Source organism: Grampus griseus, assembly GCF_964374135.1.
Source record: "Grampus griseus genome assembly, chromosome: 3".
Lineage (NCBI taxonomy): Eukaryota > Metazoa > Chordata > Mammalia > Artiodactyla > Delphinidae > Grampus > Grampus griseus.
The window spans coordinates 56,774,033-56,801,484 of NC_139019.1; the positions used below are offsets into that span (position 1 = coordinate 56,774,033).

Below are 27,452 nucleotides of genomic sequence, written 5' to 3' on the forward strand. Positions count from 1 at the left end.
GTTTATTAAACCTGCTAATTAAGTTCTTCACATATTCAATCATATGTGAAGCACAATGTCCAACTCTTTAATCATATATATTGAGCTTTCTATGAAATAAAGATAAGTTACTATATTTTATACTAATAAAATACTCATTTGCTAAAATCCTTATTTTTAAAATGTTATGGTAGGAAAGGGACCAGTGATTTACTTGCTTGGGACCCCCTGTTTGGACCATCTCTTGATTCATCTTCTTCAACTTCACTAACTTCATCATCATCATCAGGTAAACATATATATATATATATATATATATATTTTTTTTTTTTTTTGTAACTGTAAAGGAATGCAGTAGTTACTTTTTTCTAATTGATTTATCCATTACTTGTATGTTGTACTTAATGATCAAAAATTTAACTTGTCCTCTGATCATATTGCCATATAAAAGTGATTTTATACTGATTTTGTTAACTTACCTTAAAGACCATATGGCTTTAACAAAAATTCATCAAACACCAACTTTTTTTCCCTTAATATATTTATTTCTAGGCATCATTCCTATATCAATGCCCAAATAATAATTTTTATTATTCAACATCATAGATGTGCGTTAATACAACCAGTCCATTCTTGATGGACATTCAGGTTGCATCTAGTTTTTAGTATTATGGACATCCATAGATACAGCAGATTTTGTGCACATCTCATATCCTTATAATAATTTATTAATACAAGATTTATGAGTCACAAGATACGCCCATTGTTACTTTTTGCCAAACTGCTTTCCAGAAAGGCTTTAGCACTTCCCAACATGAAATAACTTTATGAATGTGTTTTAGTTGTTCTTTTGGCAAGAATATATTAAATTTTTCTTTTCTTCAAAATATGAAATCCCACTAGTCAACCATCAAAGCATGTTTAATAAAACTGCTTGTTCAAAAAACGAAAATAAAATCACTTTAAGTTGATCTTAGCCTTCTTGGGGATTTCAGAAATGCCGTGCAGTACTTGGGGTTAAGGGAATGCTTGAATGTTGGGGAGAGAACTTGAATTCAGTTCTTGCTGTGTCTTTGCTGGGATATATGCACGTTCTGTTTGATTTCATCTCATTAACTGCTGCATGAAGTCCTTTTTATTGTCCCTGTTTTATAAATAGAAAAAGTAAAGCTGAGAGAGATCAGGAACTTCTCTAACACCACATAACTAGGAAATGAAGCATGGATTCAAACCTGGATCTTACTAATTCCAAAATCTTTGTTCAATTCGTCATACTCTGGCAGATTAACAAAACAATAAGCCATGTTGAAACATTTTACTGTTAATAATAAAATAAACACTAGTATTTAAAATTGGACTGTTTAGAAACTAATGTTTTAAAAAGAAATTATAAGTGGATTTTAGGCAACCTTAACCTGAAACAATTGGGAGTTTTGAACAGCAAGAAGCAGTCATTAGGTAATTGCACATATTCTGAAGTGGCATTATAGCCTTTCTCAATTGGCATTTGTTTACTATTTAGTTTTAGGAAACTAATCTTAGTAATAGATTTTATAAGTAAAATAATTGTATAGGAAAAACTGAAGTTGTATTAAGGTCTCTTTTTTTGTTTAGTAAAAATGTCAGAATACTGTTTTGTTCTGTTTTTAGAATGGAGAAGGTTTTAATTTTGATAATATTCTTTTATGAATTGGTTTTATTAATCTTTAGTAAAAATTTTCACTTTGTTATCACAGAAGTTTTAGTTATATAGAAATTTCTTCATAACTCCACCCTTTGTTTCTATTTTCTTTAGCACAATCTCCTTTTCAAAAAAGTGCTCTCTTTTCCTCTTGCTACCTATCTAAAGAATGTTTTGCCCATATCACTTTCAACTTCAGGTAAAAAAATGATAGTTTCATTTAGTTGTCATTTGATGTTTAGTAGGTAGGGAATGATAAAACTTTCTTTTCTTTTTTGCTTATTTTAAAATTTATTTTGCTATGCCTTTTAAAAACTTCCTATTAAGTCTAAAAATGTCAGATTATTTTGCCCTTCAAAGAATGTTAGTCATGTTGAAAAGAGACATTCTGCTGTGTGGTAATTATTATTAAGTCTTCACTTGGACAGAATATAATTATTGATAAAACTGATGAATACATTATGATGATTCTCCTGTTTTGTAAGACTGGCCCTAAGTGAAATTGTGAAATAGCCATTTTGTCTTAAATTTTCTTCCACTGCTTTTTACAGTGCATGTCTCCCTTAACATCGTCTACACTGGTACCATTTTCACATTTTAGAAATGGCCAGGTTGTCAGATTATTCCCTGCTCTCCTTTGTCCCTTTCAGAATCTTAATTCATTAATCACTCCATCTCAGCTAAACCAGTCTAAGAAAATAATTCCTATCAGTTAGTAACTAATATGTTAAACCTTTCAGTGTTTTTATATGTTTAAGAAGCATGCTTAAAGTTTGGTACAGAAGTATTTTCAGTTGCTTCTTAAAATAAACATATATGTACAATTTACATATACATAAATTATATGTAATAAAGTATATGTATATAAAATTTAATATAAATAGCTCATATCTTCCTTCCCTTTGATAAGTGCTAGTATAGACCATTTCTTCTCTACCCATGGGTTAATTGAGCACTTGTGCTCTGTAAAACCCCTGTAAAATTATCTTTTGAAAATACTAGGCTGGTTTTTTATATTAACTCCAACACTGATTTAGTCTGTCTTACTTCCTATGACATTTTTAAGTTTTATCACTAGTCAGGCACTTTGTTAAGGAACACATGTACCCAGCAGCATCACTTTGACACCTTGTCAAACCTCTTTAGACTTTTACTGACTGTTAGCATTACCTTTTGCTCCTCTGAAAATCAGGAATAATTCTGGCCTTATATATTTTTGGACCTTAAATTTTACTCATACATATTTTAAGTTTCTTATTTTCATAATTATTTTCCTCAGTTAATATAAAGTTTGAGCTCATGCTCTTGTTCCATGTATTATTAAATTTTTCTAGTTTTGAGTAATTGAAATAATATTAACCTGAAATAAGAACTATTTGGCTCTGCAGATTTATATTTTAGTTTTAGAATTTTCCTGTTGCTTCTAGTTTTCAGTTTCTTTATTCTTCTTCCGCTGACCTTAGTGAACAGAATAGGAACTCTGCTTTTCTCTCCCAAACTGATTTGTCTGGGGGTGTGATAATTGGTTCTTTACTTGAAACCAGGTCAGATTTTAGGTCTAGAAAACCCATTACCAGACTTTTCCACCAAGCCTCTCTGCTATCCTGCTGTAACGACACCACCAGCGAGCACAATAAGTGTCCTTTTGCTTCATGGTTGCAGAGTCAGTGGATTTCCTTTACTGATGAACTTGTTAAAATTACTGACTCCAGTGGAGCTCAGAAGGCATTCCAGAGATTGCATTGTAAAGCTGAAAATACCTTTGGGTTCCCTGGTGCTTTGGATGAGAGATTTTTCCAACAGCTGCATCTCTGAGGATCAGCGTGACCTTTGCCATAATATTAAATGTTTTGAAAAGCTACTGACAGAAGCAGCTAGCAATGCTGCTCGTTTTTCTTCTGCATCATCATCATTGCTTCTGTATCCTAGATTAGTCTGTGCCTTTATTCAGATGAAGGGTGGTATGGGAAACATGCTTTATCTGTTCCTCTTAGGTAGTGTCAGAGAGCAGATGTAGGTTAGCTTTTTTTTTTTTGCAGTACGTGGGCCTCTCACTGTTGTGGCCTCTCCCGTTGCGGAGCGCAGGCTCAGCGGCCATGGCTCACGGGCCTAGCCGCTCCGCGGCATGTGGGATCTTCCCGCACTGGGGCATGAACCTGTGTCCCCTGCATCAGCAGGTGGACTGTCAACCACTGCGCCACCAGGGAAGCCCGGTTAGCTCTTTTTGCCTGTGTTTTATACTTTACAAGTCACTTCATGTTCTTGAAATACTGCATCTAGTGGACATTTATTTGAAGTGAGCACCACCACCACCACAAAACACAATTAAGATACTTAAACCTGTGAACAGTTGTAGTCATCTCCTTCAGAAGCATCTAGAAGCAGTATCTAATTGGCATGTGGAGATAGATTTGTTTATAATTTATAAATGTATTACTATAATTAATAGATTCATTTATAAACAGTGATATTAATGAGCATTTTTATTACTTTTTCTCAAAAAGCAAATTCTGATTATTTGAAGAAGGTGAACTTAACACTTCTACCAGGCTTGGATTGAGTCAATCTGAATGCCATTTGGACAGGCCACTTGATTAGTAATGAAGCTTCAGGTGTAAACGTCCCTACCATGTTAAGCCCCCTCAGAAGCTTGAAATAACTTGAGTATTGGTCAGTGCTGGTTTCATTGATAATGAACTATCGTTAAAGTAAATGTGTCATAGCACAGGGAAGTGTAACAGTCTTCAGGTTAGTGCGCATTTCTTCCAACGTACAGCTTAAAGTAGGGGCGCAGCATGAAAGAACTGGTGCTGACTGGAAGAAGGCAGCAGGCTTAGAACCTAAACTTGATTTCTTACCAGGTTTTTACTGTTTTCTTCAAGCAACCTGAATGGTGCTTGCATCTTTTATCTCTTCATATGATCTGCTTTCTAGATGATTCCATACCCCCATGCATTTGCTTTCACTCCGGTGTGACTACCTTTTACTTTAGGTCTCTTGCTACCACCTCCGTGCTCCTTCCTTTCACTCCTCCATTGCTGACCAAGGGTCCTCAGCTTTACTGTTTGTTTTCCCATGTACATACTTAGGCCCATTCTTATATTTTTAACTTTGCACATCTGTAAACTTATAGAACTTACTGAAACATATTTCTTCACACCCATATTATATTCTTCAATCTGAATTATAGACTTATCTTTTAGAATGGACCAAAAGAATTTGAGGATCATTTTAATTAAAGATCATTTAAATGTATTTGCTTCTACACTCTTGCTTTGATTATGTTAATACATGTGTGACTTTTGATGATATACACTTGAATTTCACTGATTAATTTCTACCATGCTGAGGTTTTTTTTTTTTTTTTGGGCTGCGTTGGTTATTTGTTGCTGTGCGTGGGCTTTCTCTAGTTGTGGCAGGCAGGGGCTACTCTTCGTTGCAGCGCGTGGGGTCCTCATTGTGGTGGCTTCTCTTGTTGCGGAGCATGGGCCCTAGGCGCGTGGGCTTCAGTAGTTGTGGCACGTGGGCTCAGTAGTTGTGGCTCGCGGGCTTTGTTGCACCGTGGCATGTGGGCTCTTCCTGGACCAGGGCTTGAACCCGTGTCCCCTGTATTGGCAGGCGGATTCCTAACCACTGCACCACCAGGGAAGTCCCTGGAGAGTTATTTTTAATTAGGAATACTGAGGTTAGTATTTCTGGTTTTAAAATTGCAACATTTGCAAATAGTGTTGAAAAACATTGAACACTAAATTTATGTAGGATTTATGAAGTCAATATATGATTTTCTATATTTACCAAAAATTAATTATAGTGATTTGTGGAAATTTTTTTTGTAAACTATAAAGATATGTTTGATTGTCACTAAAAAATGGCACAGTGTGTTTCAACTTAACAGTGAGATTACAAGTTTAATTAAGGTAAATGTTTTTATTTAGAGTTCATGTTATTATTTTGAAGATGTTGCTTCAAAGGCTTGGTCTTGCAAATAACTGTAAAGTAGAAGTATTGGCAGTAAACTAAAGACCTTAGGCCTTAAACTGGTTTTCACCAGCTTACTTATTAGATTTAATTTTTATATGTATAAATAATTGAAACAGGAATACAATTTATGTCAGTTTTATTGAAAAGTTAATTTTTTTTTTCAGGAATATTATTGGTAGCTTCGAAAAAAGCATGCTTGATACATTCCTAGCATTTCACAAATAGCTATAATTACATTTTAAAGAAAAAGAACTTCTGAAAAATGAGCTTTGAATCCTAATAGTTTCTCTGTAATAGAATGTTTTTATCTAGGGATTGGTACATACTAATGATTTTCTTCAAATTCTCTTTTTCCACCCACCAGCCAGGCCCACAACTCCTCTTTCTGTAGGTACCATTGTCCCACCTCCAAGGCCTGCTTCCAGACCAAAGCTTACTTCAGGAAAACTCAGTGGGATTAATGAAATAGTATGTACTCAGGTGTTTTTTTTAAAATTATAACTGTTTTGATTTAATATGCAAATGATATTTCTCTGTATGTCCCTTTACTGCTAAATGCTTGGAATTTTCTACTCAAGTCTTCAAAGTACAGAAAAGTTTTCCCTGCTGATACTTCCTTCACTTCCCCATATTATCTCAGTGATCATACCTGTGGAGCAAGACCGTTGTTCAGGAGGAAAGAGATTTCCTGAGAAAGTTAGCACATTATAAAAATACAATTCAGTACCCATTGTTTCATAATTAAGAAGCAATTTTCATATAATTTTGCTTAAAGTCAAATATTAAGGAAAAAATGGTGGCCTGTTCTTAGACCTAGAAGTATACTGCCAGGGGAGTCCTGATGGGCATCTAGTCCAGCTTTCTTTATTTTATACATAAGCATTCTGGAGTTCACATCACTTAATTGACTTGTAAAAGTACACATTGCTTAAAAAAAGAAAAAGGCATTGGTCTTCGAAAGTTGTCAGATTAACGAAAGAAAATATATGGGTTCTGTTGAGAGTCAGGCTCTCCCAAACCAGTCTTCTTTCCTTCAGTCTGTTCTGGTTTACTTTCATCTTTCACTTGCCAGTTTAATTGCCAGAATTAAATTTCTAAATGTCAAGCTTAATCTTTTTCTCCTGATATACATCTACAGTGGTACACCTATAATCCACGTGGTTGAATATTTCAGCTGAATCTACAAGACTCTTCATAAAGTTGACTCAGCAACCTGCATTACCATACTAACTGTCCAGTTTTCTCCTCTTTGCAACCTAGGTTCCAGCCACTTGAAACTTTCCACTGTTCCCCAAACACATCATGCTCTTTTACATATCCATGTCTCTATTGTACTCCCTCTTGTCTGAAATACCGCTCAGTTTTCTATGTAGGAAACTGCTCACTTTAAGACCCGGCTACATATCACCACCTAGGTGAACCCCTCTTTGATGGTTACTCCTCCTCTCCACCCCACAGTGGACTTAATCATCCTCTGTCATTCTCTTCCTTATATCCATACACTTGCTCGTGTTTCTTTTAGTGCATCAATCACATTGTATATAAAGTTGACCCACAGTCAGTTCTCCGTATCTATGGGTTCCACATCCACAGATTAAAAATATTGGGGGGGCGTCCAGAAAGTTCCAAAAAGAAAACTTGAATTTGCCACACACTAGCAACTGTTTACATAGTATTTGCATTGCATGTACAACTTTTTACATAGAATTTACATTGTATTAGGTATTGTAAGTAATCTAGAGATGATTTAAAGTGTAAGGGATGACTGTACTGTTTTTGTGTGTGCTTCCTTCACTGGACTATGCTTTAGCCAATTTCTATCCTTAATACTTTGCTAATGCCTTAATAGTTTACATAATGCCTGTCACCTCATGTCCTGTACCACCTCCATCTGTATATTTCCACAGCCACATTTTACACCTTGCTGTGTTTTTTCAACCTGCTGTCCATAATAATGAGTCATCCAAAAGCCATTCTCTGGAACTAATACTTTAAAAATAATTAATTGGGGGCACGAGGGTTTACTAAATGTAAAATATTTTGGGCAGTATAATCTAATTTTTATAAGAGTGTATATCTGTAAATTTATATTCATGCGAGTAGAGTTGAATAATTTTAGTGTATGAATGCTTATAGGGTTTTGTTGGTTGTTTCTCGCCTTCTGTTTTTCATGTTCCTCAAATAGATGGGGACAGAAACAGTGTCTAATTCACTGCTTTGTATCTAGTACCCAAGACCTGACACACAGTATAGGCACTAAATAAATACTGCATTTACTTATAACTTTTATAAGCAGGAAAAGGTTGTCTTTAATTAAGCTCAATATTCCATATTTTAAAAATGAAACACCTCAGGAAGTGTTGCTAATGTATTATTGGAACAATTAGGAATTTGGAAGGAAAAGAAACATTCACCAAAGTAAAAGATAAATGAATTGGAATCATATTTTTCATATTTGTTTTTATTTTCAACCAGAAAAGTGGGAAGACAGTAGAATTAAGATTTTCTCAAACCTCTGAATGGGGTAAACTTTCTCAATGAGGAAGCATTACAATGAATTATAAGGAAAGTGTGAACAGATTTGTAAATGCCAAAAGTAAAGCAATATTTAGGAAGAAAATATTTGCATCAAATAAAGAAAAGGAGTGAAAGCTCGGATAATACTAAGACCTCCCCAAACTAAATCAGGCAAAGCTAACAGACAACTCATAAAAGAGAAATGCCAATTTTATTTTTATCTACGGAATTAGCTAAAAGGTTTTAAATTTTATTATTTTTCCTTCTTCTAAGGCTCATCTGTTCATTGCTGGCAGAGAAATATTCTCATATATTTACAGGCAGTAGGGTAAAGTGAGTTACCCAAATGGGAAGCAGTTTGGCACTATTTATGAAAAGCCTTCATAATGTTTAACAGTTTAACTTCTGAGAATCTGTCTTAAGCATACTTTTTGAAATACGGAAAAAGTTTTATATACAAAGATTCTCTTGACGGCATTATTTTAAAATAGGCTTTTCAGCTTTTAATATATTCTTGAAAATGATTTGACCTAGGCATCTCTAACTGTGAGTTTTAAGAAACACAATAAATTTGGTTTAGTATTTTAAAATTAATATTCCTGATACCTAAAAATCTTTTCTGATAACTGGGGAATTGTTTTAGCATTTTGGTAAATGACATTTTGTTTTTAAGCCCAGGCCATTCAGCCCACCTATAACTTCCAATACCAGCCCACCTCCTGCTGCTCCGTTAGCCCGGGCAGAAAGTTCTTCCTCTATCTCATCTTCTGCGTCACTAAGTGCTGCCAATACTCCAGTAGGTAAGTGGTTATCATAAATTACATGCAAAATTTAACATCCAAAATATGATCAGGCTGAGGGTAGTGAAGAATTAAGCATTAGACATTTTGGTTTTCTGGAAACACACCTGGCATTATCAAAGTAGCCACATTTGCCTTTTCTCTTTCACATTTTATATTATCTGAATAGAGAATTTTAACCATGATTAGCACTATTAAGAATGCATCAAATTTATAAACTGCAGACCAATATAAATAGTTGAAGGCAGAATATGATGCAGTACTTTCTACTGTGAATTGGTACTTACATTCCTAAGAAAATTTGTTTTAAAAGCAACTGATTCAGTGAAAGGAAGGGGTTTTGTGCTTGCAGTGTGGTCCTGGGACATGCAGCATCTGTCTGTATCACCTGGAACTTACTAGAAATGCAGACCTTTTAAAGCAGAAACTCTGGAGTGGGGCTAGCAATCGTTGAACAGGCTTTCTAGGCAATTCTGATGCATGTTGAGTTTAAGAATCCCAGCCCTAATTAAGCTGATTTAATTATACTTAATTTGATTTGTCAAAACTCACGCAGGAGAAATGGGCCTTCTGTATGTAGCCATTGTAAAAACGGCATGAGTGGTATAGGCTAAAATGAGATAAATGATTTTCTTTCTAAATGTCTGAACGTGATGTTACCATCTTATTTTATATACTTTTGTGAACATACTGTTTTTCCCATCTTCTGACTTTATGTAAACAATATATTCAATAAGTCTTTTTGTTTGCTGTAACAAGCACCTTATTCTTACATTTTGTTTGTATATGTGGTTTTGTTACCTTTTGTTTCCACAGAATCTGTATTTTAATCATAAAGAACATAGATGGGTCCTGTTAGAAATCAGGCAGGTCCTGGTAACCAAAATTGCTTTAGTCGTTTCCCATTATCTCCAGATTATTCAGAACGTTTTCTATTTGTGATGGAAACTTTAATTTTGATTAAGTTGGTACATATTTGTTTGTAGTTTGGGCCAGTGCTGGCAATAGGAGAACGACAAGTAGGTGACGGTGATGATACAGGCAGGCAGGATGTGATGTAATGTGGATTTTATAGGACAAAGTTTCTTTAAATCTTCCTAAAAATTTCTTTCTTTATTGTGATGTTTATTCAACTCCCTGTTTAGATTTAAGTTTTTGATTCTTCTTGTTCTTGAAAGTATTTTCTTTTCCTGCAATATTTTGTTTTATTTAAATATGATAGAAGATGATAATTTGATTGGGACACTCTCTGAAATTGAAAAGCACTGTGAGACTTCACAAGGTATTGTATCGAAAGCAGATGTATGTGTTAACTAATGACCCTAAAGTGTATCTAAAATACTCTGTTATCTAATTTTTCCTTTTCCAGCAATTTATGGTGTCTCAGAAATCAAGAATAACTCTAAGGTTTAACTGTCTCAATTTTGTACTAATTATGTCCAGTTTCTATACAGGATCCATTGATAGCAGTGGATGAGTTATAAAAACATACATTATTTTTGCATTATCTTCCATCTCCCTCCTGCTCTTCTCTCCTTAACATTAAGAAATATCAACAAATCTTACCTCTAAAGCTATTAGAAGCAGAGAAAAAGTGATTAGGAAAGAACCAGAAAGAATATGTCAGTTAAAAAAAAGAAACTATAATATAAAAACCACAAAGCAAAGGCTATCAATCATACGAAAACCATTCATACAGTGAGCTGAAGTTAGAAGCAAAGAGGTAGGAAATAGTTGGGGGTGAGTCCCTGTTTTTTACTCCGGAGCTGAAAGGAATTCCACAAAAATATTCACTGATTGTTACAAAGGTAGGTACCTTTTATTTCAGCTTTATGTCTCTGCATTTTCAAAACATACACAATTGTAAATATGCAACAATTAAACCAAAATTAGAATGCATGCATACTATCCTTATAAAGAAGAACATCCAAGGAATTTATTTTTTCCAAAAAATGAGTTATTCTGAATAATATAGTACACACTTAGACTTTTTTAGGGACTTAAGCACATATTTCCTGTGTCAAACATTTTTTTGAAGGATGCATATACAATATGATCTTGGAAACAATGGAATATACAAAAGGGGATATGCCAAAATGTTAAGTGGATTTTGAGTTTTTTTCCTAACTTTCCAGTACTTTTTTCTTCTTGCCAATATTTCAGTAACAGGCTTAGCAATTTACAGGGAAACTATTTCAAGAATTCTCATTTTATATGCCCAAATTGGATAATTGAAAAGAATAACTTTGTAGGTTTCTTTTGATTTTTAATGTCAAAGTCCTAGCAGGCATTAATGTTACCCATGACTGTGTGTAGATATCCACTTGTGTAGGTTACCTAAGGGAAAAGATTAATTTCAGATTTAAGAGCATAGAATTTTTTCTAATAAAAGATTATTATAGCCTTCATCTTTCTCTGAAAATATGCTTTCCTGAATTTCTAGTGACCCTAGTATAGAATATATTTTTTAAAAAATTGAACTAATTTAGATTTATAGTGAAATTTTCCCACTGCACAAACATGTATTTGCATAGTTGTAATCACATATCCTAGAAACTACTGCCTCTTGATCAAGCCCTTAGCTTTCATTTAATTATCTCTCACCTGATCCAAACTTGAATCCCTGCCAAGTCATTTTTCTTTTCAATCCAGGATTCACTCTGTGTTCAGTGATCTTACAAAATGAAAAACACAATCATGTTTCTTTTAAACATTTTCAGTGTCTTTTAGTGCCAATAGGATAAAATTAAAGGTCTTCCATGTCCTGATCTGGGTTATAAACACTTCTCCAGACACATTTTCATGTCCTTTCATTGTTGCAGCCCATCACCCACAAAGTATGTTCCTGCTTTGCAGAAAAAAACTACTTGTGGTTCAGAAAGGCACCATTTCTTTCATGCCTCTTTGGCAAAGTGTCTGGTATATATTGGTGATTAGTAGATAGTAGCTGTTGTGATTTTGTGAATACATTTTATTATTGAGTTTATTTTCATATGAAATTTTAACTTGTCTTGTTTGGGAGAGTTTACTTTTCCCAGTGGCCTAGAAACAGCAGTTCCTGTTTCCATGTATTTTTAATCACTGAGTCATTTTTTTTTTAAACTATGAAGAACCTTCTAAATCAGAATTCTTCAAAATCTTGAACAGTACAGAATCTTCCTGGCCTCCAAAGGTAACAAAAGCTCTTTCTCACTATTTGTAGGAGCCCAGGTTTAGTTGTGAGGCAAAGAAAGCTAGTACTGATTTTTGTTAGAAATAACAATACTCTAGGTATCTCAAAAGTAGCTCACATCTGAAATAAAAATATCTGATGGCTATGAACATGGTGTAACATTTATGTAACAAAAAACATACATTCAGATTTCAGAGATAAATGAATAACCTAGGTCAACATATTTTTCTTTAAGAATGAATAATCATCATTAACTACCCAATTGACTTATTTTTACAAAATTTCATCATATATTGTATATTAAATGAAATGCTCCACTTTCCAATCGATAACAATGGTAAGGCATAAATGGAGAGAGTACATTTGTAAATAAAAAAAAGGCAATGCACTGTTTTAAGGGATTTGTCTGTTATGAAATAAACCAGATTTTAGGTTTTAAAAAACACCTGAACATACACATTAAATTTGTTTACATTTTATTACTCTTTTAAAACACTGCTCTTTCTATGATTTGACTCTAAAGGTATCTTACTGAGTTAACTTTATGTCAGGAATGTTACCTCAAAATGATGTTATTAGTCATGTTTATTGAGGAAAGGTAATATGGGAATATAATACAAGCATAAGACAAAGAAGAGGTAAAGGAGAATTACAGTAATAATGAGTAGTGCATGATTACATTACACTGCTAATTTAGAAATAGCTAATGTATAGAAATACCTTAAATAGAAAAATCCAGTTTAATGATCTTACATATGTGAATTAGTAGAATCTGAAAGAATTTAGTATCTGAATGGTTTTGAAGCCATATTTTAGTAATTTTAGCTCTTCCGCTGAAGGGCTTTTTCCTTCTGACATTCCTTAACCCAACCCTTCTTTGTCATTCTATTTAAAATTGAAGTCACTGTGACATATTTTCCTGTCATATTTTATTTGTCCAACTTGTTTTATGCTCCATTTTTTAACCAGATTTATACTTGGGGCATCTTTGAAACCAGTAATAGAGTCACTTGTGACAAGCTAATATTTTGAGTCTACTCTGTCTTGGTATTTAATAAATATCTTTCTGTAGGATTTAACAAATGAATTGTATTTATTCTAGGTGTGTCACGAGGTCCCAGTCCTGTCAGCCTTGGAAATCAGGACACCTTACCTGTGGCAGTCGCCCTTACAGAATCTGTTAATGCCTACTTTAAAGGGGCAGATCCCACCAAGTTAGTTTTTAAAAGATACATGTATATGTGTGTGTGTGTTTCAGGGGCAGGGGGCTTGGTGGTAAATTTTAAGAGTTACATTTTGATTCTCTATTAGAGTTTTCTATTACTTGTTTACCTGCTTTTTGCTGTCAATTATAGTCATTTAGATATTGTCTTTCGAATTTAAGAAGTCACTATAATCAGTAGTGATGGCTTTTTTCTAAGTTTATGTACGTTTTTGCCCAGGCTTTACGACCAGTATGACAAATCTGTTGTTTGACATGTCTGTAAAACAGGATTGTGGCAGCTGACGTAGATGGGGATAGAACTCTGAATCTTGGCCTAATGTATATCTTTGGTGAAAGTGTGATGTTTGCAAGAGAGACCTAGAGTGCATGTCTATTTACAGGAGACTCTTGAAGGATTGGTTTAACCTCCTTCTATTAAGAAAATGATCTTTGGGTGAATGACCACCCTTAATTTTTCTTTTTTTTTTTTGAATTTTATTTTATTTTTTCATACAGCAGGTTCTTATTAGTTATTTATCTTATATATATTAATGTATATATGTCAATCCCAATCTCCCAATTCATCCCACCACCATCACCCCACCCTTATTTTTCATGTATAACATTATTCATTCATTAAATATTTGAGTGCTTAATATGTGTAAGACTGTTATAAGCTTGCATTGTTGTGAAAGTTTCTTAGTTTTCACTTAAGATAATGCAAGCTCTGTAGAGAAGAACTTTTGTTTACTAAAGTACCTTCAGCACTTACAACAGAGTCTTACACATAGTAAGCGCTCAAATATTTGATGAATGAATAATGTTACTTAGGAAAAGGAGAGGTATTGATATATGCTATGAAGAAAAATAAACCAGGGTAAGGGGATAGACAGTTACAACAGAGGGCTACTATTTTAGATAGAATGATCAGTGAAAACCTTTTTGAGGTTGTTTTTGAAAGACATTGAGGGAGGAGCAAGCCATGCAGATAGGTGAGTGAAGAGCATTCCAGTAAGTGTAAGGGACTGAGGTAGAAGCATGCTTGGCATAGTCATGAAATAGCAAAGAGCACCATGTCACTGAGTAGGAGTAAACAAGGAAGAAAGTAGTCAAAGATAAGTCCACAGAGGGAACAGATCAGGCTGGGCATTGTAGACCATGGTAAGGAGTTTGGAATTTATTGTGGGTGAGGTGGGAAGCAAGTAGAGGCTTTTGAGTAGAGGAGTGATGAGGTTACTTATGTTTTTGAAGTAGCACTCTGCCTGCTATATGGAGAATAAACTAGAAGGAGCCAGAGTAGATGCAGAGAGAAAGGGTTAACCACTGAAGTCCAGGTGAGAGATGATGGTGACTTGTATAATGGTATTAGCAGAAGAGATCGTGAGTAGTAATGAGATTCTGAATGTATTTTGAAAACAGATTTGTCAAGATTTGTTGAGGGAGTAGATTGTTAAATTTGAAGTACTTATTAACACAATTTAGTGGGGATGTTGAGTTGATGATAGTTGAATACATGATTCTGGAGTTCAGAGATAGGTGCAGGCTAAAATATTTGGTAGTCATTAATTCGTACATGATACTTAAAGCCTGGGGCATTAGGGTGTAGAGAAGAGATCTGATGAGAACCTAAGTCCTGGCCCCCTTCAGTGTTTAAAAACAGGAGGATGAGAATCATCCAGCAATGGAGTTTGGGACAGCAAGCAACAAGAGAGGTGAGAAGAGAACCAGTAGAGCAGAGTCCCAGAAACTAAGTGAACAAACCCTTCCATGAAAGAAGGTGTGAAGCTGTATCTGATGCTATCCGTCAGGTCAAGAAAAATTGATCATTAACAACGTGAAGGTCATTAATGACCTTCACAAGAGCAGCTCTAGTAGACTGCTTCGAGGGCGCTCAGGAGCAGGAGATGATGCAAATACAGACAACTGTATTTGAAGAGCGCAAATGTTAGGCAATTCTTTTAGGATATTTTGCTCTAAGTAGAAGCAGAGAAACAGGGTGGTAGCAGGAGAGAGATGGGAGAATCAGAGGAGGCCTTTATTAATTTTAGTTTTTGGGTTTTTTAAAGATGATATACATTTCAATATGCTAATGGGAAAAATCCAATATTTATGGAAAAAACTGAATCTACAGGAAAGGGGACAATTGCATGAGTGAAGTCCTTCAGTATGTAAGAGGAGATGTGCTTCAGTACAGTTAACCTTAGGGGCATAGACTGATTATCTGTTGAAACAGGAGGGAAGGCAGAAGGTATGGATGCCTTTAGAGTCAGGGAGATTAGGATTTTAGTAGTGAGAGTATGAGGAAGTTCTTTTCTGATTTTATTTCATCCGTAAAATTTAAAGGAAAGTCGTTGACTGCAGGTGGGGGAGGGAATTTTGCAGGTTAGAGTTAGTTAGAGGAGAAAGGAGAAGGTATGAAAAGAGCTAGGGGATGTAGAATTTCCAGGTAATACTAAGGGGGCCCAACTGAGAGTTTTGGCTATATCATTATATGTTTTTCTCTAGTCATGTTCGGCCATATAGATGTAGGTGAGGAGCTGGATTTAGCTAAGACTGTGTTTTGCCAAACAAGCATAGTCAAGTGAGGGAGAACCAAGGGGAGGGTTTATGCAAAGGAGTATGTATATTGATGGACCATGAAGTCCCAAGATAGGGGGAAGTGAGGATATGAAGGAAGAGTGAAAATTAGTGAAAAAGGTGGTAGGAACAATGGATTATGGAGGTTTTTGATGAGATTGGAGATGCAGTACTGGACAGAATGAGTTGGAGAAGTAGGAAGAGACTATCCGATGAGTGGGGAATCAGGCTGAGATGATGGAGGGGCTGAAGTATGGCTGAGGTAGGCTGGAAGGCAGGATCATTGAAGGCAAGGGGCTGAAGGACTGGGTGACCAAGGTGTTGAAAGGATTATCTGTGTGGATATTGAAATCACTAAAAATTTATGATAGGAGTAGTTGTGCAGAGACAGACTGACAGTGGGCCAGGAGCTATAATTTTCAGAAAATGAAAGGGAATGTTGAAGATGACTTGGAGGGTTGGGATAGCGAGTAGTGTAATCTGATGGTGTGAGTTTCAAATGAAGCTGGTGGTTTTTCAGAAGGAAGAAGGAATATAGAGTTGTAAGAGGCAATGAGAAGCAAGGAGGACATCTACCACTGCCACCATCAGGCTCAGTGCTTTGTGGGGTTTGGAGGAAAAATGGGGATAGTGTTACTAGGGAAACAGTGTCCTTATGAGACAGCCAGGGATGGTTTTAGCAAACAAGTGAAGGAGTATTATCAGTGTGCTTCCATTTGTGTTTGGAATTTAATTCTAGGAAAAACTGGTGTTAGATGAATATATCATTTCACATAGAATCATTTTTTATAATTGAAAAAATAATTCATGGTAATTATGATAAAAGGTTATATATATAAAGCCCTTTTAAAACTAAATATGCTTTAAATGGAGGTTAAAATGCCTTATTTAAACTATTTAAATTTTTCAAAATGCCTACTTCCAGGTGTATTGTGAAGATCACTGGTGACATGACAATATCATTTCCAAGCGGAGTTATTAAAGTCTTCACTAGTAATCCATCCCCAGCTGTGCTCTGCTTCAGGGTGAAAAATATCAACAGACTAGAACAGATTCTTCCAAATGCACAACTTGTGTTCAGGTTTGTGTACTTTTCAGTTTTTTTAAAATTTTTTGGCCACACTGTGGGGCAATGTGGAATTGTAGTTCCCTGACTAGGGATCGAACCTGTGTCCCCTGTGGTGGAAGTTCAGAGTCTTAACCACTGGACCACCAGGGAAATCCCCAGGCTTGTGTACTTTTGTTTTGAAGGTGAAATTTCTTTTTAAGAAATTTTTTCTTTCTTCTTCAAAGCAACAGTGATTCAATTTGAAGACTATCAAAATTATTTATTATGATTAAATAGGATTCTGCTGTCTTTGTTTTGTTTGTGCTGGTGGGTGGTAGTAGCCATTGTTAAATCCTTCTCTGCTGTACATCTTCTCATCTTTAAGGCAACTTTCTGCTATGTTCCATTCTTTATCCCCTAAGTTTAGTTTTACCTCATCCCATCTTTTGGTTCATTTCTACTGGTCTTTGCCAGGTCACCAAATTACTACAGAGAGGCAGAGGATAAAGATAAATAAATAAGTAAATATGAAATAATAATAAATAATAATGAAAATATTTCTTATATATACAGTGATCCATCACAATGTGATTCTAACACAAAAGATTTTTGGATGAACATGCAAGCTCTTACTATCTACCTCAAGAAGCTATCAGAGCAGAATCCAGCTGCTTCTTATTATAATGTAGATGTATTAAAGTATCAGGTGAGTGTCATCTTATAAAAATCCTTAATTAAAATATTAACAAACAGTCTTGCATATCATTAAATGAATAATATGTCATGGCCAAGTGAAGTTCATTCCAGCAATGCAAGGATGTTTCAAAATCAAAAAATCTCTTAATAAGCCTCTGGAGATTTTGGCCAATTTGATCAAATTCACTGTCTATCTATTACCAATTAAACTACTGAGCAAATATAAATATATGAATGTCCTTCACCTGAAAAGACCAGCATATCAGTCTTAATAATGAAATACCTAAAGCATTGAAAGTCAGGACAGTCATTATTCCTGTTAGTGTATAAGATTTTTCTGGATGTGTTTGTTAGTAGAGTTAGACAGGAGAATAAAATAAGTGGTGATAAATATTGGAAAGGAAGATATAAAAATAATATTAATTACAGGTGATATATTTCTGGAAAACTCAAGAGAATCAACTGAAAAACTAATGCAGGAGAATTTAGCAAAGTGGTCATTTAAAAAATTAATACAAAAATTAATGGCTTTCAAAACAACCAGTTAGGAAAACTAATGGAGAAAGATATTCACAATAAAAAAACTAATTAGATCTGGAGAGGTAGTCCAAGATGGTATAGGAAGATCCTGAACTCACCTTCTCCCGTGGATACACCAACATGGTGTATATACAGATACATGTGGAACAGTTCCCTCTGAAAGGGACCTGAAAGATAGCTAAACAGCTCCTTCACATCAGCCAGTGAGAAAAGGGCCACACTGAGGCGAGTAGGAGAGGCTGAGACACGGTCTCACCATAAGCTTCAACCCATCATGGCAACCCACCATCTGGATGGAACTCACAAATCTGGAGCTTCTCCCTGAGGAACAAAGAGTTTGTAACCCGCATGGACACCCCATCTTTTGAGACCTGCACTTGATAGACGAGTCCCTAAAACATCTGGCTTTGAAAACCAGTGGAGCTCGTATCCACAGGAACCAGAGGGCTGTAGAGATCTGAGAAACGGCTTTAAAGGGCTTGCATGCAAACTCAAGCACCCTAGGTCCCAGCATGCAAGCGGCCATTTGAGAAGTGCACAGGCTGCATGTGAAAGAGATTCATTAGCTGATCTTAAAGCATGGGCTTGAGGGGCCGGGGCGTGTTGAGATACTCTCCAGGGAGTGAGGTGCTGGAGGGCACCTCTTTTACTTGCTCCATCTACTTTGCTAAAGCCAGCAAGCACCACTTTATTTATTTTTTTACTATAGACCTTTTCTCTTGGTGGATGCCATCTTTACACTCCAACCAGTGGGCTCTCCCTCTCTCATGCTAAAACTGGCTTTTTATTCAAGACCTCTTTCCCCCTTCCTCAGTGGGTGTCATCTTTGCACTCTCTTCTGTGACACCAGTATCTCCAAGAGGGGAGTTTTTATAGATGTCTGGTGCCCCAGTTTTTGCAGCTGCAGCCCAGGGGACACCCTTGATCTCCTGGCTCTAGAGGCCAGGGGAGCTTGCATTTCTGGGTCCCACAGGACTATAACAATCAGTGAGACAGTTTTTGGTAGGCTACTGCCCCCAGGGCAATGCACAGAAAGCAGACTGAAAAACACCCGTACTGTTTCTGTGAAAGAGACCCATTTGCTTGGCCTGGGGCAGCAGCCTAAGGGGCAGGCTTCTGGTCTGACACACATCTAGGGATCTCCAGATATGCTCTTAGGGAACATAGCCTGGGGGAATGCAGTCAATTCACTCTCCCTCTGCCTTGCTACAGCTCATCAGTATCTCCCAGAAAGGAACTTACACACTCGTCTAGAGCCCTGATTTTTATGACTGTCACCCAGGGGACACCTCCAGATCACCTGTTCTGGTGGCCAGCAGGGCTAACATTTGTATTCAATCTCACAGAACTATATGTATTTGCATACTTTAAAAGCTGCTGCCTGAGGGTCTAGCTTCCTAGTCAGTCTGAATCTATGTGCTGGCAGATTTCCTGCTTTGAAACACTGCCAGGTCTTGGCACACCCTTGACAATTAGGAGCTATTAAATATAAAATAGTCTGCTTGGACGATCACAGAGGTTTGAGAGGCAACCAAGAGCTAAGGCGAGGTTGAACAATAAGGTTCATCTCCTACACGAGGTTACTCTTTCAAGACTGGAAGGGGTGGCTATTTCATCTAATACAAAGAAGTGCAGAAAATCAAGTAAAATGAGGAAACAGGAATATATTCTAAAAGAAAGAACAAGACAAAACCTTAGAAAAACACCTTAACGAAACAGAGATAAGTAATTTACCTTATAAAGAGTTCTAAGTAATGGTCATAAAATGCTCACCTCACTTGGAAAAAGGATGGATAAACACAGTGAGAACTTCAACAAAGAAATAGAAAACCTAAGAAAGTAACAAATGGAAGTCACTGGGCTGAAGAATACAATAACTGATCTGAAATATATACTGGAGGGGTTCAACAGCAGACTAGATGAAGCAAAGAAAGGATCAGTGAACTCAAAGACAGGGCAGTGGAACTCACCTAATCCGAACAGCAAAAAGAAAAAAGAATTTTAAAAAGCAGAGATAGCTTACAGGACTTATGGGACAACATCAAGCAAATTAACATACACATTATAACTGTCCCAGAAGGAGAATAGAGATAAAGGGACTGAAAACTTACTTGAAGAAATAATGGCTGAGAACTTCCCTAACCTGGGGAAGGAAACAAACATTCAGATCCAGGAAGCCCAGAGACCCACACCAAGACACATTATAATTAAAATGTCAAAAGTTTAGGGCTTCCCTGGTGGCGCAGTGGTTGAGAATCTGCCTGCTAATGCAAGGGGCACAGGTTAGAGCCCTGGTCTGGGAAGCTCCCCCATGCCGCAGAGCAACTAGGCCCATGAGCCACAACTACTGAGCCTGTGCGTCAGGAGCCTGTGCTTCTCAACAACAGAGGCCATGACAGTGAGAGGCCCCTGCTTGCCACAACTAGAGAAAGCCCTTGCACAGAAACGAAGACCCAACACAGTCAAAAATTAAAAAAATAATAATGAATTAAAAGAAGGCTCAACATTAAAAAAAAAAATGTCAAAAGTTTAAAAAAAGAATCTTAAAAGCAGCAAGAGAAAAACCAAGGGAGCTCTCATAAGACCATCAGCAGACTTTTCAGCAGAAACTTTGCAAGCCAGAAGGGATATATTCAAAGTAAACTTCTAACCACGGATACTCTACCTGGCAGAGTTATTGCTCAGAGTTGAAAGAAAGATAAGGAGTTTCCCAGGCAAGCAAAACCTAAAGGAGTTCATCACCAATAAACCAGCCTTACAAGAAATGTTAAAGGGACTTCTTTGCTGAAAAGGGCACCAATTAGTAACAAAAGTATGAAAGTATAAATCTCACTGGTAAAGGTAAATATATAGTAGAGGTAGTGGATTAATCACGTAGAGTGAAAATAGTAAAAGGAAAAAGACAAAAATAGTAAAAATAACTCCAATAATTAGTGAAGGGATACACAAGATACAAAGATGTAAAATGTGACATCAAAAACAGAAAATAGAGGGGGAGTAAAAATGCAGACCTTTAGAATGCATTCAAACTTAAGTTGTTTGCAGCTTAAAATGGACTGTTATGTAGGTTGTTATATGTAAGCCTCATGGTAACAACCAAGCAAAAACTATAGCAGATACACAAAAGATAATGAGAAAGAAATTAACCATTCCACTAAAGTCATCAAACCACAAAGAAAGAGAACAGAACAGCCAGAAAATAATTAACAATATGCAGTGAATACATACCTGTCAATAATTATTTTAATTGTAAATGGACTAAATTCTCCAATCAAAAGACATAGAGTGGCTGAATGGATTAAAAAAATAAGACCTATTTATATACTGCCTATAAGATGCTCCCTTCAGATGTAAGGACACACACAGAATGAAAGTTGAAGGGATGGAAAAAGATGTTCCGTGCAAACAGAAACCAAATGAAAGCTTGGGTAGCTATACTTATACCAGAAAAACACAGACTAAAACAGAGACTGTAATAAGAGACAAAGAAGGGCATTACATATTGATAAAGGTGTCAATTCAACAAGAAGATGTTTAACATTTATTAATTATGCACCCCCCCAAAAAAAATAATAATTATGCACCCTACATAGGAGCAACTAAATATATAGAGCAAATATTAAGAGACCTAAAGGGAGAAATAGACAGCAATACAGTAATAGTAGGGGACCTTAATACTCACTTTTATTAATAGAAAAGTTATCCCAACAGAAATCAGTAAGGAAACATCAGCCTTATATGACATGTTAGACCAGATGGACTTAACAGATATACAGAAAACATTCCATCCAAAAGCAGCAGAGTGCACATTCTTCTCAACTGCATAGGGAACATTCTCCAGGATCATATATTAGGTTAAAAAACAAGTCATAATAAATTTTTTTTTTTTTTTTGCGGTACGTGGGCCTCTCACTGCCGTGGCCTCTCCCACTGCGGAGCACAGGCTCCGGACACGCAGCCTCAGTGGCCATGGCTCATGGACCCAGCCGCTCCGCGGCATGTGGGATCTTCCCGGACTGGGGCACGAACCCATGTCCCCTGCATCAGCAGGCGGACTCTCAACCACTGTGCCACCAGGGAAGCCCAGTCATAATAAATTTAACATTGGAGTCATATCAAGCATCTCTTTTAGGACCACAGTGGTATGAAACTAGAAATCAGTTACAAGAAGAAGACTGGAAAAATCACAAATATGGATAGATTAAACAGTATGCTACTGAGTAACCAACAGGTCAATGAAGAAATCAAAGGAGAAATCAAAAAATACTTTGATGAAAATGGGAATACAACATACCAAAAATTCATGGGATGCAGCAGAAGCATTTCTAAGAGGGAAGTTCATAGTGATACATGCCTACCTCAAGAAACAAGAATAATCTCAAACAACTTAACTTTACACCTCAAGTAACTAGAAAAAGAAGAGCAAACGGAGCCCAAAGTTAGTTGAAGGAAGGTAATAACAAAGATAAGAGCAGAAATAATTAGAGACTAAAAAGATCAATGAAACTAAGAGCTGGTTCTTTGAAAAGGTAAACAAAATTGACAAACCTTTATCTAGACTCACCAAGAAAAAAGGAGGGCTCAAATAAAATCAGAAATGAAGGAGGAGCTGTTATAACTAATACCACTGAAATACAGAGATTCATAAGATACTACTATGAACAATTATATGCCAACAAATTGCCAACAACCTACAAGAAATGGATACATTTCTAGGAACATACAGCCGGTTTTCCAATACTGAATCATGAAGAAGTAGAAAATATGAATAGATTACTAGTAAGGAGATATGAATCCATAATCAGAAACCTTCCAAAAACAAAAGTCCGGGATCAAACGGTTTAACTACCAAAGTCTACCAGACATTAAAAGAATTATAGCAATTCTTCTCAAACTCTTCCCAAAAAATAGAAAAGGAGGGAACACTTCCAAACTCATTTTATGAGGCCAGCATTACCCCGATAAACCAGACAAGGACACTACAAGAAAAAATTATGGGCTGATATCCCTGATGAACATAGATGCAAAAATCCTCAACAAAATATTAGCGAACAAACTGCAACAATACTTTAAAAGGGTCATACACCATGATCAAGTGGGATTTATTCCAGGGATGCAAGGATGGTTTGACATCCAGAAATCAAGCAACATGATACACCACATTAACAAATGAAGATGAAAATCGTATGATCTCAGTGGATTACAGAAAAAGCATTTGACAAAATATAAACATCCATTTATGATAAAAACTCCCAACACAGTGGGTATAGAGGGAACATACCTCAACATAATAAATGCCGTATATGACAAGCCTATAGCTTAATATGCTCAGTGGTGAAAATCTGAAAGATTTTCTTCTAAGATCAGGAACAAGACACGGATGCCTACTCTCACCACTTTTATTCAACATAGTATTAAAGTTCTAGCCAGATAAATTAGGCAAGAAAAAGAAAAGGCATCCAAATTAGAAAGGAAGAAGTAAAATTATCACTCTTTGCAGATGACATATCATATGTAGAAAACCTTTAGACTCCATAAGAAAAAAAACTTAGAATAATGAATAATGAATAAACTGAATAATAAATGAATTCAGTAATGTTGCAAAATACAAAATATATAAAAATCTGTATGAACTAATGAACTAGCAGAGGAAATTAAGAAAATAATCCCGTTTACAATTGCATCAAAAAGAATAAAATACTTAGGAATAAATTCAACCACAGAGGTGAAAGACCTGTACACTGAAAACTATAAGACGGTGATGAAATAAAGACAAAACTAAATGAAAAGATATTCCATGCTCATCGATAGAATTAAAATTGTTAAGATATCCATACTACCCAAAAGCAATCACAGGTTTAATGCAATAACTGTTAACATTCCACTGGCAATTTTTCACAGAAATAGAATGCACTATCCTAAAATTTGTATGGAATCACAAAAGACCCCAAATAGCCAAAGCAATCTTGAGAAAGAACAAAAAGCATCACACTCCCTGATTTCAAACCATATGACATAGGTATAGTAATCAAAAGATGGTATTGGCAAAAAAATAGAAAAATAGATCAATGGAACAGAATAGAGAGTTCAGAAATAAACCCACACATACATGCTCAATTAATTTATGACAAAAGGAGCCAAGAATAAATAAACATTGGGGAAAGGACACTCTCTTCAATAAACAGTATTGGGAAGATGTTAAAAAAAAAAATAGTATTGGGAAAACTAAATAGCCACATGCAAAAGAATGAAACTAGACTACTGTCTTACACCATACACAAAAACTGACTCAAAGTGAATTAAAGACTTGAATGCAAGACCTGAAACCCTGAAACTCATAGAAGAAAACATAGGTGGTAAGGTTCTTAACATCAGCCTTGGTGATCATTTTCTGGATTTGACTTCAGAAGCAAAGGCAACAAAAGCAAAATTAAACAAGCAGGACTACATTAAACTAAAAAGCTTCTGCACAGCAAAGAACATCATCAACAAAACGGAAAGGCAGTGTACTGAATGGGAGAAGATTATTTGCAAACAATATATCTGATAAGGGGTTAATATCCAAAATATATAAAGAACATACAACTCAATAGCAAAACAAACAATCTGATTTTAAAAGTGGACAGAGGATCTGAATAGACATTTTTCCAAAGAAGACACACAGATGGCCAAAAGATACATGAAAAGTTGCTCAACATCACTGATGATCAGGAAATGCAAACCAAAACCACAATAAGCTGTCATCTCACACCTGTGAGAATGGCTGTCATCAAAAAGACAAGGATGTAGAGAAAAGGGAGCCCTTGTGCACTGTTGGTGGGATTGTAAATTGATGTAGTCACTATGGAAGACAGTTTGGAGGTTCCTCCAAAAATTAAAAATAGAACTACCGTATGATCCAGCAATTCCGCTTCTGGGTATTTATCCGAGGAAAATGAAAATACTAACTTGAAAAGATTTTTGGACCCCAGTGTTCATTGCAGTGTTATTTACAGTAGCCAAGATATGGAAAAACCCAAGGGTTCATCAATAAATGAATGGATAAATAAGATTTGCTGTATATATACAATGGAATACTATTCAGCCATTAAAAAAGAATGAAACCTTCCGTTTGCAACCACATGGATGGACCTTGAGGGCATTATGCTAAATGAAATGAGTCAGAAAGGGAAGACAGAGATCGGTATGATCTCACTTATGTGTGGAATCTAAAAAACAAACCAGACCAAGTTCATAGATACAGAGAACAGATTGGTGGTTGCTAGAGGCGCAGGGGGTTAGGGGTGGGTGAAATGGATGAAGGGGGTCAAAAGTTACAGACTAATGGTTATAAAATAAATAAGTGATGGGGATGTAATGTACAGCATGGTGTCCAAAGTTAATAATATTGTATTGCATATTTCAAAGTTGCTAAGAGTATATTTTAAAAGTTCTCACCACAGGAAAAAAATACTTTGTATGTATGGTGACAGAGGGTAACTAGACTTACTGTGGTGATCATTTCACAATGTATATAAATATCAAATTACTACACTGTACACCTGAAACTAATATAGTGTTACGTGTCAATTATACTTCAATTAAAAAAAATCTTTTTAAAGATGTATTACAGCATCCTCTCCTGTAGCTACAATGAAGACACAAAAATTTTTTTAAACTGGTTAAGAAACGTAACATCATCTCTGCTGCCTTGAATATAGTTAGAATGGTATACTTTATTTAAAGGAAGACTCATATTCTAGAAAGCTTAGCTGTTTCTAAATTAGCTTATAAATTTAATGTGATCCTGATCAGAAACTCAGTGGAGGTGTTTATATATTTGTGTCTGGAGACTTGACAGTATTTTCAAGTTCTCAGAAGAATAAAGCTCAGAAAATTAAGTTAAGAAATGTTTTAAACAGCAGTGTGGAGTAATGTTTTAGTTTTAATGGGAAAACTTTGTAAGCCAACAGTATTTAAAATAGTTTGGAACAATAGATGGCCAGATGAATGAAACAGATTAGAGTATCCAGAAATAGATCTAAGAATAAATGGAAAATTCTTGCTACGACAAAGTAGCATTTCAAGACAATGTGGAAATGATGAATTTTTCAGTAAATGATACTGGGGCAGCAGGCTGGAGATTTGGGGAAAAAAATTCAGCTGAATCCCTAGCTTATACCTTTAACCAAAATAAAATCTGCATGTATCAAAGGTTTAATAATAATAAATGAAGCCGTAAAGATACGAAAATAAAGCATGGATGAATATATATATATATATATGTCTGTGGGTATGTATGCATGTGTGTTGTATATGTGTTATAAATGTTTATTACATATTTTAATTTTGAAGTGTGGAAGACCTTTCTGAATACAGTACAAAACCCAGAAGTCATGCAATAAGAGAATGAGATACTTGAGACAAAAAGAAAGAAATACGTGTGTTTATAAGATGTTTGGTTAAAACACACAAACCCTTAAACAGAATCAGTATTTAACCTGAGGGAAAAGCATGTGTAATATTGCAAGATAGACCGAAGAGCCCTCATAAATTAGAAATAGAAGATGAATAACTCAGTAGCTACCTTACGGAAAGATGCTCCATGTCAGTAGTAATCAGAACAATGAATATTAAGACAACAGTGAGATACAAGTTTTAGTCCTCATTAGATGGACAAAAATGAAAAAGACTGCTCTATTAGGAGAGGTGTGACCACTTGTTGATAGGAGTACGAATTAATAGAACCTCTTAGAAGGTAACTCTGTTAGATCATTGAGTATATGTAACCTTTAACTCAACAATTCCAGTTCCAGAAATCTGTTCTTTGGAAATCACACAAATTAGAGGGCGGAGGTGGTGGGGGGAAGGTAGAAAGGATATTCACTGCAGCATTGCTTGGAAACCACCTAAGTACACATCCACAGAGGAAGAGATTGATTAAATTAATTATTGTGGCCATTTAAAAGAATGAGACAGATCTATGTTTGCATCCCTAGAAAGTTTGGAAGTATATGTACCATGATGTTAACAGTGGGGAGTAAGATTAACACCACACACAAAAATAAACTCAAAATGGATTCGAGACCTAAATGTAAGACTGGACACTATCAAACTCTTAGAGGAAAACATAGGAAGAACACTCTTTGACATAAATCACAGCAAGATCTTTTTTGATCCACCTCCTAGAGTAATGGAAATAAAAACAAAAATAAACAAATGGGACCTAATGAAACTTCAAAGCTTTTGCACAGCAAAGGAAACCATAAACAAGGTGA

General features: G+C 35.7%; 1 protein-coding gene across 1 annotated transcript in view; it reads left to right on the plus strand.

Moving 5' to 3' along the window:
- FCHO2 (FCH and mu domain containing endocytic adaptor 2) overlaps nucleotides 1–27,452 on the plus strand; it is a 115,960-nt gene that overhangs the window by 79,173 nt on the left and 9,335 nt on the right. Inside the window, exons 17-22 of the mRNA XM_082650906.1 lie at nucleotides 174–268; nucleotides 6,006–6,109; nucleotides 8,832–8,958; nucleotides 13,233–13,344; nucleotides 16,837–16,992; nucleotides 17,533–17,665. Of these exons, the coding sequence (XP_082507032.1) occupies nucleotides 174–268; nucleotides 6,006–6,109; nucleotides 8,832–8,958; nucleotides 13,233–13,344; nucleotides 16,837–16,992; nucleotides 17,533–17,665 (727 nt within the window). The remainder of the gene's footprint in view (nucleotides 1–173; nucleotides 269–6,005; nucleotides 6,110–8,831; nucleotides 8,959–13,232; nucleotides 13,345–16,836; nucleotides 16,993–17,532; nucleotides 17,666–27,452) is intronic.